This window comes from Malania oleifera, chromosome 8 (assembly GCF_029873635.1).
Source record: "Malania oleifera isolate guangnan ecotype guangnan chromosome 8, ASM2987363v1, whole genome shotgun sequence".
NCBI classification, from domain to species: Eukaryota; Viridiplantae; Streptophyta; class Magnoliopsida; order Santalales; family Ximeniaceae; genus Malania; species Malania oleifera.
In genome coordinates this window covers 17,811,948-17,832,401 of record NC_080424.1, presented here as the reverse complement: position 1 = coordinate 17,832,401, position 20,454 = coordinate 17,811,948, and the positions used below count along the sequence as shown (strand labels likewise).

Sequence of the window (20,454 nt, the reverse complement as noted above, 5' to 3'; positions counted from 1 at the left end):
GTCCTTAACATATGCACATTTATATATAAATGTATGTGTATTATGCGTGTGCATATATGTGTGTGTATATATATATATATGCATGTGTGTGTGTGTGTATTATGTATATATTTTATATATATGATACTGCCATTAATTTGCTATCCCAATTTGAATCAAGTGCCCCATGCCTGAGTTCTGTCTTTGGATTAATTGAGTATTTTAGAGAAAATAGAGAAAACATCACGCAAATAGGAATATCTAACGAGATCTCCAAAAAGAGGGGTTTTGTTAGATAAACTCCCTTAGAAATAATACAGGTAACAGGGCATGCTTAGGCCACGAGGCTCCCCACTTTGCCATGGTAGGGGGAGGGTCGTTATAGTGCACACAGTCTTCCTCTTACTTTATGTAGAGAGGTTGTTTCCCTGGACTTGAATTCGTCGCTGGTTGGTCATTAAGGAGCAACCTCACCGTTGATCCAAGGCCCACTTTCCCTTAGAAATAATATAGGTGAGGTCTAAAATAGAGTCCCTTTGTTACCATTATGGGGAGCTATGCACACATGCACGTGGAAAATAAATATGCAGCAGTTAGGGCATGCAAGCATGTGAGGCAAATGCACTAAGTATGCAAAAATTGTTAGTAATTTTCTATAATTTCCAAGTATTTTTCCACATTTTTCACAAGATTTCAGTAAAATTTTCATTTTTCTCTATTTGTGAAACACTAGAAATTTAGAAAAAAATTAATGGGATTTTTTTTTGGAATTTTCTTTCCTTTTTTTTTTTTTTTTCTTTTTTGAAAATTTATTCTATTTTATATTTTCTTTTTGGATATTTCTGATGATAAAAAAAAAAAGAATTAACAAAAAAAAAAGGGGGTTGGTCCATGCCTCATGCTTAAGCAACTAACTACCCCTCTTTGTCCTTGTGAAGAGGGAGGTTTCCATTTGTTTCCAATTTTTTCCTTTTTTGATAAATCAATTTTCTTCTTCATTTATTGTTTATCCCAAAAGTAGCAAAAATAGCAGTTTCTTTAAAAAAAGAATTAGATCCATATATCTTGTTTGACATGTTGAAGTGGAGACACTCTCTTCACCATTTAATACTTTTCTTTTTATTGATTATTATAAGAAAATTTAAAATAGTAAATGAGGAAGATAAGTTGCCTTTGAAAAGTCAAAAAAAGTGGATTCATTTATTATGGTTGTAGTAGAAGATTCCCAAGGCACCTACTCTTTGTGTGTGTGTGTGTGTGTGTGTGTGTGTGTGTAGAGGCCATACTATGTACATAATTATTTTAGTACGTATATAGTTATGTGTGAGTATGTGTATGTGTGTGTGTATAGACACACACACAGATATATGTATGCACACATTTGTGTTGGTTTATATACATGTGTTTTATACTATTACAAAACCACTTTACTTGAAGGTTTAAGCTGTTAGGTTAGGCCTAGCAACTCCCCACACGTGCAGTTCGACAACAAATGATAAACAACATCTGTTGTGGGGAATAAGATAATTATTAACAAAGAAAAAATAAACACTGGCAAGAAGACTAGAACCTAGGACCTTTGGGCAACTTGGCCCTGATACCATGTTATATCACCCCTCTATCTAAAAGCTTAAGCTGTTAGGTTGTGGGCCAACAATGTATATATGACCTTGACATATATATATATATATTTGTATGTATATATGTAAGTATATGAGGTTGTTTGACTCAATGAGTCAAAAGCTAGTAATAAGGCTTCATTAAATATATCCATACACAAACATCCACACGCGCACATATATATGCACTTGCACATACAAAAAGAAACAAATTAATGTCAGTATCATATGAATATGGGTGTGTATCACATTTAGAGAGACACAAATGTGTACATACCAAAATAATTGTGTATATATATATGCTTGTATTTTGAGGGTAGGTGCCTTGGGAATGTTCTACTACTGCAAACATAATAAGAGTTCACCTTTTTAGTTTTTAAAGGCAACTTTCCTTCTTCATTTACTATTTTATATTTTATTCTAATAATCAATATAAATTTATTAAATGGTGGGGTAGAGTATCTCTCCTCTTCAATGTGTCAAACAAGATGGATGAACCCATTTCTTTTTTTCAAAAAATTGTTGTTGCTTCTTTTGGGATAAACAGTAAATGAAGAGGGAAATTAATTTTTCAAAAAAAAGAAAAAGAAAAAATGGAAACAAATGGTAAAGCTTCCAGAGGAAGTGCCCCTCTTCACGTGGACTAAAGAGGGGTTTTTACTTTTTCATTTTTCTTTGTGCAATCTTTGTGCAATCTTTGTGCACATCCACAAAAGTGCACAAATACCTAGAAAATTCCCAAAGGTAAGGTGAAGAAGGTAAGCCTACCCCTATTCGCCTGGCTCCCCTTTCGTAGGCAAATGTCGCCTCGAATAGCTGGTGAAGGCGTAGAGATGGTTAAAGGGATAGGCAACCAAAGAGCCTGCAACCAATTTCATGCATCTAATACAACTAACCTAGTGCTAAGCTGACCCTATGCCTTTTTATGTCTCTCTCTTAATCTCCTTCTACCTTAATTTACTTCTTCTCTGACTTGTTTCTCCCTCCTCTAATGTTAGCATGTTCATCTCCCTCTCCTTCTCCCTATTTTCTATGATTTCTATGACTTGTATGATTCTCATTCCTTATTTCACTGGGTATCCCCTATGAAATGTCCTACAATCCCAAAAATCTCTAATGTGAGGGCTGACATAACGATCCCATCCCATTCACAACGTCTCACATCCACCCACCTCACCATTAAAAGGGTGCTTGTATGCATTTTTGTCGAACACCTTTTTGGCATATCTAGTGGGACCAATTATGTCATCCATTACTAGAGGTGGCAAGAAAGGTGTTTTATTGGCACTAGTCCACATGATACATCTAAAGGAGGAGGCTAAGAGAATGTTGGCCAAATTTAGCCCGAAGGGGGGAAACTAGTTAGGGAAAGAACTTAGTCCACAACTCCATTCTGTCAATGCTTGTCAAGCTGGCAAAGATAGATTTGTTTGCTATTAGGCAGCAATTGGTTGAAGAGAATCAATATCCAGCTTGCACACCTCATAGGAGGTTTGATGGTTATTGAACCCATCCTTGAAGATTTGAAGGCCGAAATGACAGCTTGGATGGAAGATATTGTCAGAAGATTCTGTGCAGCAAACTTGAAGTCCCTAGTTGAACAATCTCAACCTCTAGAATCTCAAATTTAGGCAAGTAGATGTCCTATAGAGGCCAAGGGAAGCACCAAAGTTGTACATCAGCAATTAAAGGTTGTGAGGCTCATGCTAATAGGAAATGATGTTGAATTACAGCGTTAGAGGGTGACAAGACGCAAACCTGGAAGATTGGCCAAGTGGGACTTGTATCTTTTGCCCGCAACACAAAGTCGATATGACTCATCCTAATAATTAAGGTGAAGTTGCTTGCCCAGGATTTGCCCTTGTTCGTGCAAGTGTGGTGAATCTTCAATATGGAAACATTACTAGAAGCCATACTCTGAAGATATTGACTACTTATACCTTTTATCAAGGGGGTCTAAGGTCCAAAATTTTGATTTATTCACAGGAGAAGGCAATAAGTCCACAATCAAGCACATAACACCATTTGTGGTATAATGTAGAGGTTGGATTAGAAGATAACTTGAGATTACGTTTTTTCCTTTCGTCGCTTATCGAGTCTACCTTCACTTGGTATATTCTTCAAGATCTATTGCAACTTGGAGAGAGATGGAAGGCTTGTTCCACACATACTTCTTTGAGGATGAGCCTAAATTCAAATTAGGCGATCTTGCCTGGGTAGAATGGTAGCAGGGTGAATCTGTGGACAAGTTCATTGCCAAGTTTAGGCAAGCCAAGAGCAAATGGCAGACCTATGCGTTTGAAAAGGAGTGCATGAGTATGGATTTTAATGGCCTAGCCATGCGAACAAAAATGTGCATTAATGCAAGCAAATTTTTTAGACCTTTGCCAATTGAGGACAGAGGTGGCGAGCTATGCAAGACTTTTCATCAAAGTAGAGCATAGGAAGGGCGTCTTCCAAGGGTACATATTACAAGGATTTATTTTGTCAACAAGGGAAGCTCTAGTACTAAGGAGGATAGCTCAGAGGATGAGATAAATATGACAATGTTCAAGCATGGTTGAGGGTATGAGTGCTCATCCTCGGTTCAGTCAATGCTAGTGGTTAGACTAAAATACAGGAATGCGAGGACTTCTCCTTCTGATGTAGGTCAAACTTACACCTTCAAAATCACAAAAGCTAATGAGATTTTTGACCATCTTCGAAGAGATGGGAAAATGAGGACGTTTGAGGCTCATATTGTGCCACTGGTTGAAGAACTTAAGGATAAAAATTACTGTAAATGGCACAACTTCTGGAGCCGCACAACTTCTAGAGAAAAGCATGGGAACTATGAAGGTTGATAAGGACCCATTGCCAAAGATGGTAGTGAATTCTTGCCAAGGTGGTGCTCCTCAAACTAAGGGAACATGATGATGCGAGAGGCGAGGCATCTCACAATAGATGGGAATCCAAGGAAAGGGAGGAGACAAATGAAGCATAGCCAAGTCAGCCTTGGCCCAAGGTGCCACCAAAAGACGATGTTTGAAAGGTTGAGCCTTACTCGGCCAAAGGAAAGGAAAATATCAAAACCACAACTCATTAAAACCCACGTGGAGATATCAAAGGAAGACCCAGGCTAAGGGGCTTGCTTAGGGTAATGACAAATAGGTTTTGCCTAATAAGCATTTCGATAATAGAAATGTCTTGAGAGGTGAAGAGATCCACCCTTAAGCATCAAGAGTGGCTACCCAAGGAGGATCAATCTAGGTTGGGGGGTAGCACTGGCTTGCAAGATTGAATGAACAAAAAGGCTGAAGGTGATTTGGCACGAAAGAGACAGCTAGAGTGTGATTTGGGACTGCTGTCAACATGTTTTTTGCTCACCTTGCCATATTTGGGGTGATCCTTGGACAAAAGCCATTCTTAGATGGTGACGTGGTGGAGGTTGGGAGATACACTCCCAAGATGGACCTCTTGGAGGAAGAACAAAGGCAATGTTGTGAGGCAGACTTGGCAATAGTCACCATCCATATGCCAGCAGAGGTGATGGCCAAACACCTTTGGTTATTGAACATAGTCACCAATTTGAATGGTGACCAATCCATCATCGATCTACTATAAATATCATGCCAGTGTGGACTTTGAAAAAGTTGGGCAATAAGACGGATGATTTACTCCTATCAAACGTCATTATGGCTGATTTCATGGGAGGGGAAAACCAAAACATTGGGCATCGGCCTTATAGATTTAGATGTTTTGGTGTGGGGGGGGGGGGGGGATGGGGGGGGATATAGAAGGATCCTTTCTTTGTGGTAGATTTAAAGTCCACCTACAATGCTCTTCTTGGACATGGTTGGATCCAAAGTGTGCATTTCGTCCTTTCTGCACTAGTTCCTCATTTTGGAGGTTGTCTGGGGCTATGAAGATAGTAGCGGCTGATGGTCGCTCATTCGTGATAGGGACTAATACTTTGGAGGCTCAACCTATAAGATGATGACATTGGCCTAACCATGTGGGTCATTGCCAATGGAAGCAATAAGCCAATAGGATGTTCAATGACAATGGCATAATCCTTGAGCGAGTAAGTAATCATAATATTGGTTATCTATGGAGTATGAAGATTATATTATGGATTTGCCCAATTGTGACAATAGTAAAGTGATGGTGGAATGTCTTGGCTTAAGGAAGCCAACCTCACTAATCAAGGCAACTAACCAATCTTTATATCTGCGCACCTAGATCCCAGCAGGAATTAATCCAACTCCTCAAAGAATTCAAGGACTACTTTGCTTGGGAATACGAGGAAATGCTTAGAATTGATAGGCAACTTGTGGAGCACATGTGGCCTATAAAAGAGTCCTTCAGGCCATTCAAGCAACCAACTAGGGGAATGACCTTGAAGATGATGCCCAACATCAAGGAGGAGGTGGAGTCTTTGTGCGGGATTTGTTTGGTACACAGAATGGTTCTCCAACATAGCCCTAGTTATGAAGAAGAATGCAAACTCCACATTTGCATCAATTTCCAAAACCTTAACACTACCTTGCTAAAGGATGATTATGTGATGCCTGTGGTCGATCAGTAGTAGATTCATGGGAGGAAATCAGGTGTTAAGGATCATGGATGGACGCTCAAGATGCAATCAGATTTATATCGCTGAAGATGATGTCCACAAGATAGATTTCAGATGCCCTAGGGCGATAAAAACTTCTGAGTGGGTAGTGATGCCGTTGAGTTGAGGAACAAAGGAGCTACCTATTAGTGAGCAATTAACTTGAGCTTTCATCACATGATTGGGCAGTTTGTGGAGGTCTACCAATAGACATGAAAGCTCACTTGGCTAATATTAGAAAAGTATTCACCAGAATGAGGGAACAAACACCACCTAGAAATGAATCCACTTAAGTGTGCATTTGGATATCAACTGGGAACTTTTTCGGATTTATGGTTCATCAGAGAGGAATCTAAATGGATAAAAACAAGACCAAGGCAGTCTTGCAAGCACAACTTCCACAAAATGAAAAGGAACTTCAATGCTTTATTAACTAGGTAAAATTCTTGTAAAGGTTTATGTTTAGGTTTATATCTAATGCGACTTGCCGAACTAGAGAGTTGTCACCATTGGTGAAGCTGAAGAGAGAGGCAGATTTCAGAAGGGAAAACAAACACCAGGATGCTTTTGATGGGCTACAAGCACGCTTGATGAATGTGCCTACACTAATGACTCCGCAACTTGAGAAGTTGACAATCTTATGCATCTCTGCATCCGAAAGTCCCATGGGGGCTATACTCACCCTAGCAAACAGTGGGAAATAGAAGGCCATGCACTTGAGTCGTGTGATGAACGATGTTGAGACCAGGTATTCACCTATGGAAAAACTTTGTCTCACCTTGTTCTTCGCATGCTTAAAACTCAGGCACTACCTTTTGCCTACGACCATGATGGTACTTGGATAGTGTGACATCCTAAAGTATTTGCTCACTTGCACCACCTAGTAGGCCGAGTTGGAAAAAGGGCATTATAATTGGTCGAATTCTTGCTTCAATATATGCCTCAACGTGTAATGTAGTTAAAGGCCAGGTATTGGCTGATCAACCATGTTTCAACTTGGGTGAAACTTAGATAGAGGTTGGAATGATTGGTTTTGCCCCATGGACCATGCGGTTTGATGGATCTAGGGCCAATGGGGCTGCAGCTGGAGTAATGATTTCATCTCCAAAGGTTATAAGATAGAAATATTCTTTTGTATTGGATTTGAAGTGCTTGAACAATCAGGCTGAATATGACGCATTAGTTATTGGACTACAAACCTTACAGAGCATGGGAGTCAAATTAATTAGAATCACAGGCCACTCACTTATACTTTTAAACCAAGTACAAGGAGAGTATTCTTGCTACAGTGCAAGACTACAACCGTACTTGGCGATAGTCCAGATTTTTTGGCTTCTTTATGGTGTGTGGGTAATAAAAATGTCAGGAGGATGTGTTTTTTAGATTAGCGTGATCAGCATTCTACTCTTGGGGTGTGCCGTTCTTTACACTTTTTGGTTTTTTTGGTTTTCTTCGGGGTTCTCAGATTTCGTTAAGAGATGTTTCTTCTCCTGATTGTACATTCTTTCTCTGTCTAATGAATTTCTTTCACTATCAAAAAGAAAGAGAATCATTTCCAAGGAGGAGGGTTGTTGGTGGCAGCTAGTGATGGTGCAGCGAGGAGCAACGACAGTGACAAGGCTCAGCAGTGGCTCCACCACCCTCTATATATTATTATAAATTAAAATAAAATAAAAACATTTTTAGAGGGGGATAGGGATGGGTGTTTGCAACCCTCAATATGTCAATAGTAACATAATTGCAAAAGTAGCTTTGTGACTTTAGAAAACCCCTCATCAATGTGATATTCATCTAAGCAAGCTACCTAAACCTGAATCCAGAAACATGCATTGCACGAGTCTTCACAAGATGTAATCCCAATTGACAAAAACCTTGTGCAGATATCAAGTTGATCTCTGCTCCAATGTCAACAATGACGCTTACTAGTTGTTATTAGGATCCCTCATGCTTGACAACTCGTGCCTAAAAAGCTTGTTTGGAGATTCTCAAACTTGGCTTTGTCACACCCAAGGTCTTAAATTTCAATTTCAACTCAAATTTCGAAGCTCCAAAAGTACGAAAATTTCAAAAAAAATTTCGACGAAAATTTCGATTTTGATTTGAAAAAATAACAGAAATCAGTAGTAAAGCATGAAATTCTTTGTGAAACTTTAGAAATGATTGACAAACATAATAATGTAAGTTTTAGGACTAATATATTACAATTTAAGTACATCTATGTTGTGTATGAGGTGGAAAAGTTGTAATATAGTGTGTGTATCAAACATATTTGTAAGATAATACACAGTAAACATATTCAGCTAATACAAATGAAATTCATAAATCATTTAAATATTATTTATTATGCAATAATGATAATTTAGACATAAATGGTTAAATAAAATGCTGTTGTAAGTTTATTTTTTCATATAATTTCAAAAGCATTTGTAATAATGTTTTGTTTTGATAAAAATAAATAAAATAAATTAAGAGATAAATGAACTTCACTCCTAAATCTCTTATTTGAATGCCAAGGAAATATCATTGTATAGTTAAAATTTTGACAAGTTTCGCTAAAATTTCAAGATTTCGATAAATTTCGGGATGATTCGTTAAGATTTCGATGGAAATAATGCAAGACGGAAATTGCATACCATTTCGATTTTGAGGGTGACAGAAACTGGAAATTTTGACAATTTCGTGGAAATTTAAAACCATGGTCACACCTTGGCGTGTGCTTATGGGAGCTGTTCGCTGTTGAAACCTTTTTCCTTATTACTAGGGGGTTCTAAAGGCTCATAGATGCAATTGATCTCCTTCGGTTCAATCTTCTCTTCCACTATATCTGAGGACTTCTTTTCAAGGCACTGCTGGAATCGAGGTCTTAAATTTTGATTTCGACTTAAATTTTAAAGCTCGAAAGTGCAAAAATTTCAACAGAAATTTCGATTTCGATTTGAAAATAATGGAAATCAGTAATAAAGCATGAAATTCTTTTATGAAACTTTAGAAATGGCTAATGGACATAATAATATAAGTTCCAGGACTAATATATTACAAGTTAAATACATCTATGTTGTGTGCTAGGTGGAAAAGTTGTAATATAATTTGTGTATCAAACATATTTGTTAGATAATGTACATTTGACATATTTAGTTAATATAAATGAAATCCCTAAATCATTTAAATATTATTTATTATACAAACAATGATAATTTAGACATGAATGGTTAGATAAAAAAATGTTGTAAGTTTATTTTTCATGTAATTTCAAAGACATTGTAAGAAAAATTTAAAATAAATTAAGAGAGAAATTTCACTTCGCTCCTAAATATCTCATTTGAATTCCAAGGAAACTTCATTCTATAGTTAAAATTTCAACAAATTTTGCTCAAACTTCGAGATTTTGATAAATTTTGGATGATTTGTTGAAAATTTTGATGGAAATTATGTAAAACAAAATCGGTTGCCATTTTTATTTTTAAGGGTGACAAAAATTAGAAATTTTTCAACTGAAATTTCGGCAATTTCATGGAAATTTAAGACCATGGCTGGAATACATGATCCTTCTCCCCGTGCTCATAGTTTTCTATCCAAAGCTTTTTCAAGAAAGCTTCCACAGGCTTTGGAGGACTCAAGAGGGTTGCAGCTTTCACCTCACTGAGTTCGGACTACATTTCCAAACTATCCTTCATAAAAATGAATGCCTATATTTCATGTTTCACATAGGATGCAACTTGATCAATGTATTAAAAATGTTAGTGGTTGAGCTTGACCTGGATGTCATATGGTAGTCCTATGTACCTTAAAACTTTCTACAGTGCAGTCTCATCAAATTGACATTGGGCAAGGAAGCGATGGAATCCTTGAGCGTATGTGTCAGCATCCTTGCCCTGTTCACTCAATGAACACAATAAGCAGCAGACTTCCCAAGCATAGCAGATCAGTACAAAATTTTGAATCAACATCCCCTTCATTTGGATCCACCCCATTATGAAACCTTTTGCCTGATTTCGTCGTTCTGACTCTATATTACCCTACCAAGTGCTGGCATAACCCTTTGAATTGGTTAGGGTGAGGTAGCCTTTATTCTCAACCTGAACACCCCGGTTAAATAAAGACATTAGCTAACTGGCAAACGAGTCATAGAGTTCATTTGGATCACTTTTCCACATTGAATTCGATAGCTTGACCTTGATTTTGTAGGTGAGGCATAGGGAGTGATGATGAAAGTTACTGATGTGGTTTTGATGTTCACCATTATTGAAAGCAGCTGAACTAGAGGTACTGGTATCATGAATTGCTCCATTTCTCTCATATAGGCATCCAGGCAAACCCACACTTTCGCCAGCCAACTATTGAGGTCCTTAATATCTTTACAGAGGTTGGTGATGCCCCTGCTATTTTCTTCTTCTGCATGAGTTTGCTGCATGAGGTCACGGGTGCTCCTCGAATCCTTCAAATTGGCCCCTTTCTAGTTGCACAGGGTTATACTGGTCCTTGGTCACTATGATTTTGTTGGTAGCCGGATTGGGGCTAGCTTGCGGTTAGGCTTGTGGCCAACAAAAGGGATGTCACAATTATTATTATTTATTTTTGTTTGGGTGGGGGTGGGTGAGCTTGCTTTGGAAATTGAATGAATTTTGAAGTGGAAAGATTGGGCCTGACTCAGTCGGGTTGGATTAGATAAAAGGGAGCCAAGAAATGGGATAGGCCAAATGGGTCGGAATTGGCCTAACAAAAGGAGAAGAGACTCAACTAACCAAGATGGGATCAGACTGTTAAAATACCTGGATATCTTGTGAGGGATCTCGCAGTTAAGGGAGATGAGAAGGCCTTCTTATAGTTAGTTGTGAGTAGTGGATAGACTGCTGACTGTTGGCATTGGGGCGTGAAACTAGTTGCCAATATTGGAAAGGGTATTATGAGGCTGGAGGTGGTGAATTACCAAAAGACAGGCTGTGGCATAGGATCCCTTTTTAAATCACGGTGATGATGGTCATCTTTGTGTGGGCAAAGAGGATTGTTATGAGTTTTCCACTGGCCATGTTGGCGATCAGGCGTTGCAGGTCTGTGACATGGATGAAGATGGGTGATAACTTGTTTGGGGGTGCTGTGCTGGTGGGGAGACAACAAATGGCAAGGTGGTGGTGTTGATGGAAAATGGATGGTTGTGGGATGATGGTGGTGGTATAGCACATAGGCTGGGTTTAATCCTAAGTTGCACAGGCATCAAGAAATACAGACAACTTTGGTAACAAAGTTGAAATAGTGGCGGTAGAACATGTGGGCTGGCTTTTTGATACCAAGTTGCACAGACATCAAGAAACACAGACGCTTTGGTACTAAAGTTGAAATTCATATCCAAATTTATTTCAATAATCAACCTACCTCCAAAGGCTTACAAAACACAAGTTCATTTCAAATAACCAAATTGCCTCCAAAGGCTTGCGAACACTAATATAAGAAATCCATCTCTCCTAAATTGTAAAATGCAAACTTTTCTAACTTGCTAAAAAGAAATATTGCCGAAGCCAGATCATAATAAATAAGAAACATAATTAAAAACAAACTTAAAAATTCAGATTGTATAATCAAATCAAAATTTTGATATTTTCTTGATAGTCCAAGCATCTGTGATGAACAGTCCCTCTCGCCGTCGTGTGTTATCGTAAATAAGGGGAATACAATTTTTAGACATACTGATGTTCCCTCGTGCCAAAGTTAGAACGGACACAAAGCTCATCATAGGGGAAACAATTGGTGAGCTTTCTACCACCTCCATGTATAGGCGCCGAGCATCCCAAGGAGACTTTTTTTTTGGGGGTAGGAGAGGGTGTTCTGACATCCATGGGGGGTTGTCTTGGGCTGCCATGGGGGATGAATGTAAGAAAACTAGAGTAATTTGTTGTACATCGGACACAGCAAAGAGGTTCAGATGTGCATCCTTTATGTGCCTTGGATTTACTACTAAATGGTGCCATTTTGTACCACTATCTAGGGATATTGAACTTTTGTACGCCTGTCTCAAGTAGTATAGAATGCTATTTTATTGATTGCTCCGGCTTTTGGATGTTTAGTTGCATGTATGCTTACACGGGGATTGTGCTGTGGAGTGAAAGCAACCCTTGGTGCATGTGGGTTATGAGCATGACACCCTTAGCATTCGAGATATGTCTCCTTCTGTCCTTTGCAGCTATCCTAGTGGAACAAGAGTTGTTATGTTGATTATATTTTACCACAGAATGGATTGTCATATACTTGGATCAATATGGCTGAACAGGACTTGGTGAGTCTTGTAGACTCATGGATGTACTTCCAGTGGAAGTTGAGAACCTGGTGTATCTAACTCCCTTAAGTTTTTTATGAATAGATGCTTTTGTGTAAAGAAGCTGCTTAACCTGTGGATCACATTCTGCTGTGCTGCCTTCGGACTAAAAACCTCTAGAACTTGGCAATGGTTCTGTTTGGCCAATCTTGGGTTATTTTAGGGACTGGAGATGGAGATTTGGGCTTGGAAAGGCATCCAATCAGGAGCAGAGAGGTAAGAGTCTTTGCTTTGATCCCTTTAACCAATTTTTGGCCTGTCTGGTGGAAAGAAATAGAAGAGCTTTTCTCTGGAGGGGAAGAAATAGAAGAGCTTTTGAAGGAACAAAAACGTCCCTTACAATTCTAGAAGATAGATGGCTTAGTTCTCTATCTGGTTTAATTGTTTCAATACTTTGATTTGACATATGCTACTTTATTTTTTGGATATACTATCAAATAAGCGAGAAGCTGTTTTTTCTTTGTTTCTATTTCTTGTACTTGCTGCTGCGTCTTGCTTGTACTTGTTGGAGCTCCCTTGGCGCCCTTTAATGATAATCCTCTCTTTTTTACTGATTAAAAGAAACAATTTCAATAACATACTAAAATAATGAGTTGAGGAACTCATTCTGTTTATTTTTCATTTGTTAAAATATGGAATCATGCTATTGAAAGCGTTATGTTACATATTGTTCACGGAATGGATAGCCAGTATATATAGCGATATCATAGTGAACAAAAGAAAAATGGCATCATTCTAAGGTAAATGAGCATGCAAAAAGTTCGTGTGATTCCAAATAACATGGATTAGACAAGTTTGTGTTATTCCAAATAACATGGAATAGACAAAGAATGACTATTCCCAATGTCCTTATGGGAATTTCCGTTCCTTTCCTATTCCATGTCTGCTGGATCAGCTGAATAATACCAACTTTTGCATAGCCAATTGTCTAAAAATGATATTGCCTGTTTTATACGCTAATACAATTGCTGTATCATTCCCACTCTTATTATATTCCATGCCAAACATAGTTGGTGTTCATTCTGCAGTACAGTTATTTTTAGGGAAAAGAAAATGGAAAACCTCAACATGGCCTCATGTTGTTTTGAGTGCAGGTTCTTGAGCCAAGTTTGTTGAAGGGAAATAGAGTGATGGTGTTTTGTAACACATTGAATTCTAGTCGTGCTGTGGATCACTTTCTTGGTGAAAATAATATATTTACAGTGAATTACCATGGTGAAGTGCCAGCAGAACAAAGGTGAGATGATGTATGCTGTTGTTTGTTTGTTTGCAATCTAGACACTGCATAGAATAGGGAATATGATCAGTTTGAGTAATGTGAGCCACAACCTTTCCTGCTTCAGGCACAAGTGCAAACCCCACCTGGCCACGCCCTTAATAAATGTTAATGACTGATATAACTTGGATGGCTGCTCAAAGATAGATCTAGAGTTGACTTTAGGATATCATTTGGTTAGGTTATGTTTGACTGAGGGATGCCCCTCTGAACTAAACAGGCCAAAAGATAAGACTCATGAGTTCAAGAGTTTAAGTTTCTGCTCTGGCATCAATTAGATACTGGTTGAATTCTAAATAGGACGCTGAGAAGTTTCATGGAAATATGAAAAAATTGTATTATATTCTTTGATATTGTTTGTATTTGAACTTTACACAGCTTGTTAAAGTCAAAAATTTTGAAATTATATAAAACCTCAAGTAGTTGGACCAATTATTATGATGCCATGCAAATTCAAATGTGTAGAACACGGAGAGACAGTGGCTTCCTCTTGTTCCTAGACCTGAATGTGGGATTTCATCATCTACCATAAGGGATGTGGGGCAAGCTATGGCTCATTCATCTTTTAATAGACGTTCTTGGACAACTGTTCCACATTTGAATAAATATATATATGTTTGGTCTCCTAAGTTTCTATTTTGATTTTCTTAAGGCTGCCTCCTGAGTTTCTGTTTCTGTTTCTCATCTCCCCATCCTGCATCCAACAACTCCCCCCTCCTGCATCCAACAACACCCACCCATCCACCCACCCACCAAAACAGTGTAACATTCCGGTTTCATCTCAATTAACTTTTTAATAATATTTTTTTCATGTCTTTGGATGTAAAATTGGTATAGGAATTCCTGTTTATAAGACAACTATAAGCTATAATTTGAGCATATGGCTTTGACACAAACATGTAGTATGGTTTATCAAAAGGTGGTTATAAGGCAGTCCTTAGGTTTTTATGTACAAAATGAAAAGAGAACTTCCTAAGCACCTTTTAACAAGGAGAAAAAAATGATGGAAAATTAATGGTGCATGCTTGTGGCATCTTGGAATATTCACTTGTGAAACTGAGACACGTTAAAGGCATGTATCTTTGAAGTCCATAACTCAATTTTCAAGCTAATGCTCTCTCTCTCTCTCTCTCTAAACAAGACTATATAATGTGATTGTTCTTTTTCTTTTCATTCTCTTTTTTCTGAGCTAGATATTATGGAAGTTATTTGTATTTCAGTGTTACTTCTGCGTCATTGTTTTCCTCCTTTATCTAGGGTTGAAAATCTGAAAAAGTTCAAAAGTGAAGGTGGAGATTGTCCCACTCTGGTCTGCACAGACTTGGCTGCAAGGGGACTGGACTTGGATGTTGATCACGTTATTATGTTTGATTTCCCTTTGAACCCTGTGAGCATTATCACTGATATTTGATGAAATTTCTAATCATTTTGCATGCTTTGCTCCCATCCTACATCGGAAATCTTAGATCTCAATTTTCCTTTGCCTTTCAGATTGACTACCTTCATCGCACTGGAAGAACTGCTCGCATGGGTGCAAAAGGTACACATACATTTCCCTTCTTAATTTCAAAAACAGAAAGAAGAAAAATAAAATATATCCATACCCTATAATCTGCTTAAGGGATACATGAGCACACTGTGAATGCTCACATAAATATCGTGCATGTCTATGTGCTTGATAGTTTGATTTTGAAGGGCAACCTATTCATCTATCATATATTGAGGTACAAGGGAAGAACTATGGCATGGAAATTTGGTGCTATTTTTTTAAAAAATTATATTGCATTAACTTGTGTGCCATCCATCTTGAGATGTATTTTCCGAACTCTCTCTCGCACAATATTGTATGGTTGCTAAATTAAAATGCTCCTTTTGACAGGAAAGGTGACAAGTTTAGTTACTAAGAAAGACCTAATTTTGGCCACTCGAATTGAGGAAGCCATGAGGAAGAATGAGAGCTTGGAATCTCTCACTGTGGCTAATGTCCAACGGGACATTGCCAAGTCCCAAATAAGTAGGCAGAAAGGGAAGAAAGGAACTTTGGTTAAAGCTTCGAATCAAAAAAAGAAGACCAGCAGTGCATCCCTGAAATCTCCTGCAAAGACAACAGGAAGAAAAACTTCAGGAGCAAAATCTGGACAGATATCTGCTCCAGCTAAGTCTATGAAAACAATTCAGGTGTCGAAAAGTAGCCGAAAAGGAGTGTCATCGAGTAAGAAGAAACAGATAGAGAGCAAAAGGTCCACTTCGAAACTTAGTGTTGTTGGGTTTAGAGGGCGGAGTTCTTCGTCAAACAAGAAAGTATCAGCGAGATTCAGTTGATTGTAGTCACGATTTTAGAATAAATGTGCATTTAAACGCCAATTAATTTTGTACTTTCCCATCTGTAAAGTGTTTTTTTTTTTCCTTTGAATTTTTGCCACTGCACTGCTTTTATTATATTATGGTATAATATAGTATACTCTTGTGTTAATATTGATTTCAATGTAATGGGTCTGGGTTTTTAATTCCAAAATTTTCATCCTAGCTGCACAGGGAGATGCCATTAAGTACACTTCTTAGTATCCTGGAACAGAATTGTGAATTGCAACTTGGAAACAACTTCAGCAAGATCAAGAGCTTTTCCTGTTAGACAGGACATTTAAGTGACTATAAAAATTCCCAGTTGACATTTAATTTAACATTTTTCACATTCCTGCATTTCTAGCTGACAGTGGATGATAAACTTTGTTGTAAAGTCAACAAACTTTGCCAGGGGAAATAATATTTCCAGTGGAATCATAAATTATGAGTCCAGAAAAATCAGGAAGCTGGCACTAATCACCCATGAGTATGTTGCCATACAGGGACACGTTCACCTCATTATGGAACGTGCTCTGTTCACCGCTGCTAAGCTGAACTCCATGGACTCTCCCTGCGGTTGCAAATGATGCTTTGCCAGTTTCGAGTTGAATGACAGGTTCTCCAAAACAGGAATGGGGAGCTATCCAGAGGCGCCACTTATGGGAACAAGAAGTGCACAGGAAAAGAGCAAAGGCGCACAAGAGAAGAGTTGCAGCTGCTAGGCCTGCCTGAGAAGTGCCTGTGTGGAAGGGGAAGATGGCGAGCCATGGGAAATCTGAAGGTGGTGGAATGTTCCTCGGAGCGTCTTTATGTGGTCTCCAGGCCAGCCTGAGAAATGCCTGTAAGTGAGTGTGGAAGGGGAGCATCTTTATGTGGTCTCCAGGCTAGCCTGAGAAGTGCCTGTAAGTGAGTGTGGAAGGGGAGCATCTTTATGTGGTCTCCAGGCTAGCCTGAGAAGTGCCTGTGAGTGAGTGTGGAAGGGGAAGCTGGCGAGCCGAGGGAAATCTGAAGGTGGTGGAATGTTCCTTGGAGCGTCTTTTTGTGGTCTCCAGTTTTGACCAAAAGGGTTGATTGGGCTCTTTAGGATTTGTTGGGGTTGGATTCAGAATTCATATTAGGCGTGGGTAGTAATGTGGGTATTCTGTGGGTTTGGTGATATTGAATTTGTTCTCTGTGGGTTTGGTGACCTTGACATCCTATTGCTGATTTTTTAACTTGTCATTTTGATTGGAAACGACTTAGCTCATTGTTCTCTGGGGTGTTGCATTTTTTGTACTTTGATTGGGTGGTGTTTTTGCATCTAAACAAATATTTACATGAAATTGAAAACTTGTTTGTACCTTGAAAGCAAAATATTTTAAGACTTATCATACATGGTTTGATTTTTTGTCGGAACGAGGTTGTCTTAGATAGGTCCCATTAACATAGAGAATGTGAGGTGAGTCGAGCTTTGGAAAAACCCTCCAATGCGTAATGTCAGAAAAGGGCTATGACAATTGGTGGTGGTGGAAAAGGGATGAACTAGGCTTTTTTCTTGGGCCATATTCCTTATAAAGGAGATTAGCTTTTATTGACGTTATTAGATTTTTTTGTTGTGCAGGCTTTTAAAGGGGAGGTTGGCCTTAACCATGGGCAAGTGGGTTTATTGATGCAACAATTAGTCTAAGGACAAAGGTTGTCCTCCATTCGACATCTTGTCATTGATCCATGTGGAGTAGTCAAAATCTTTCACATCAATTGGCTCCTAGACTTTTTATATAGCTTGTGGGAGGAGAACCTCTTTAGGGTCTTTTTTTGATTGGGTGGTGTTTTTGCATCTAAACAAATATTTACATGAAATTGAAAACTTGTTTGTACCTTGAAAGTAAAATATTTTAAGACTTATCATACAATGTTTGATTTTTTGTCGAAACGACGTTGTCTTTGATAGGTCCCATTAACATAGAGAATGTGAGGTGAGTTGAGCTTTGGAAAAACCCTCCAATGCTTAATGTAAGAAAAGGGCTATGACAATTGGTGGTGGAAAGGGATGAACTAGGTTTTTTTCTTGGGCCATATTCCTTATAAAGGAGATTAGCTTTTATTGACGTTGTTAGATTTTTTTGTTGTGCAGGCTTTTAAAGGGGAGGTTGGCCTTAGCCATGGGCAAGTGGGTTTATTGAAGCAACAATTAGTCTAAGGACAAAGGTTGTCCTCCATTTGACATCTTGTCATTGATCCATGGAGAGTAGTCAAAATCTTTCACATCAATTGGCTCCTAGACTTTTTATATAGCTTGTGGGAGTAGAACCTCTTTAGGGTCCTTTTTCCATGTCACTTCTTCTCGGTATCTTTAACTAATGGTAAGGTTTCCTCAAATTCTTTTGGTGTCCAAATTGGTGTAGTTGGTATATTTGGTCTTATTTCTTTACTTGTTTTTATATGGGCAAAAATTTGAATTTATCAAATCATTGCACAAACATGTGGTATCTTTAACTTATGGTAAGGCCTCCTCAAATTCTTCATGTGCCCAAATTGGTGTCTTTGGCATCCTTGATATTATTTCTTTACTTGATTTTATATGGTTAAGATTTTGAATTTGCCATAACATTGTGCATATATGTGTGTTTCCCAAAGTATCTTGCTATTGTCCCAATTGGTGGGATGTGTTGTCAAAGGCTTATGGTAGGAACATTCTTGTCTCTTCTCCCTAGAGAAAGGTCTTTAAGGTTTATCTGAAGAACAAGTTCACACATTTTTCATCTTGTACTCTCTACCTTCTCCATTGAGGCTTTTGCCTCTTTCTGTCAATGATCCTACTTGTTTCCATTGTCGCTTCCCTCTCTCCTTTTCAACTCTTTGTTGTTGTTTGTAAAGTTTTCATTCGTATTCTTTCTTAGAGTCTTATGTAATATATTTTTTTTAGTCTTACCCCTTCAAGTCATTCTCTACTTGTAGTTTGTTTGTTTATCCTTCCCCATGTCTCTAGCAAAGAAGTCCTCTTTTTCAGCATCTTTTGTCACCTTGTGCTATCCTTGCATGTGATAGAAACGCTGTGAAATTTTTTTCTTATGGAACTTTTTCTAGTAATAAGGAGGCAAGGGTAGTGAAAGTCCCTTGTGGTCAAATACATCTTTTAAGGATGCACAAAGCCCCTTCTCCTCCATTCCAAATCATTGCTCAAGCCCATATAGGAAGTCAAGCCATTTTTCAACATTAGGGAGCTAACACTTAACAGAAGGCCTCTTGGCTAAGCGTTATTTTTTCACTTAGCAGAAACACCTTTCTTTGGTTGCAAATCGGCCCTTTAAGGGTCTATTTGGTATCGTCATTGTTTCCTGTTTTGTGTTTCTATCTCTCTAAGTGAAGAAACAAAATATAAAAACACGTTTGTTTATGTTGTTAGTTTTCTATTTCTACTGTCGGTTTTCAGTTGTTTTGACAACCCGTTGCTAGAAATTTTAATATTTAGAAATAGTTTTTTTGGATTAAATTATTCGTTTTACACACTTTTAAATTAAAATTAAAATTAAATGATCTTATGACTTTAAGTATAATTAAAACAAAAATATACATAAATTTTTTAAAAAAATAATAAAGCCAATTACCAAATAGTTTCACTATTTTCAATTGTCATGTCCAATAAAATTTTTAAATAATATACTTAATATTATTTATAAGTAATATTATTAAATATTATTTATATTATATTAAAATTAGATTAAAATTTTGTAAAGTAAAATTTGAAAGTAGAACAATTAAGTAAAATAATTACCATAAATTTTTTTATTATAATAATTTTCTAATGCGTATTAATTTTACTTTTATTATTTTAATCATATTTTTATAATATTATTTGATTCAAAGGTGAAAATGAATATTTTTAATTAATTTTTTAATTTGTATTAATTTTAAAATATTAACCAAATAGGTATTGGTTTCTACTCTTTAGTTTCTACTTCTAGTTTTTGGTTTTTGTTTATAATCTTCATTTCTCTAATTTTTGATAGTGATACTAAACATCCCTTAGAGTATTACAGATTGAGTTAGAATAACACGATGGTGTGATGAGGATGTTGCAAAAAGATTGATAAGAAAGTCCAATGTTTTATGATCTATTTTTCATTATATATAAACTCAATAAATAAGATCTATTTAAAATAAATAGATATATATATTTTAATTTTAAAGCACAAATAATTTAATTAGTATTTTAAATTTATAAAAATTAAAATTTAATGACTCAATTAAATATACATATGTATCCTTTTCCAAGATGCACATCCCTTTATATCCATTCTTCAATATTTATGAATTAAATATACTTATAAACCCAATTTCATTGATTAGAATTTCA

At 37.3% G+C, this 20,454-nt stretch overlaps 1 protein-coding gene across 1 annotated transcript in view; it reads left to right on the top strand.

The window, feature by feature from the left end:
• Positions 1–16,248, top strand: part of LOC131162108 (DEAD-box ATP-dependent RNA helicase 39) — a 40,853-nt gene extending 24,605 nt beyond the window's left edge. The window contains exons 6-9 of the mRNA XM_058118271.1: positions 13,594–13,736; positions 15,033–15,162; positions 15,267–15,315; positions 15,655–16,248. Coding sequence (XP_057974254.1) covers positions 13,594–13,736; positions 15,033–15,162; positions 15,267–15,315; positions 15,655–16,097 — 765 coding nt within the window. The 3' untranslated portion in view covers positions 16,098–16,248. The remainder of the gene's footprint in view (positions 1–13,593; positions 13,737–15,032; positions 15,163–15,266; positions 15,316–15,654) is intronic.
• Positions 16,249–20,454: the final 4,206 nt, after the last annotated feature.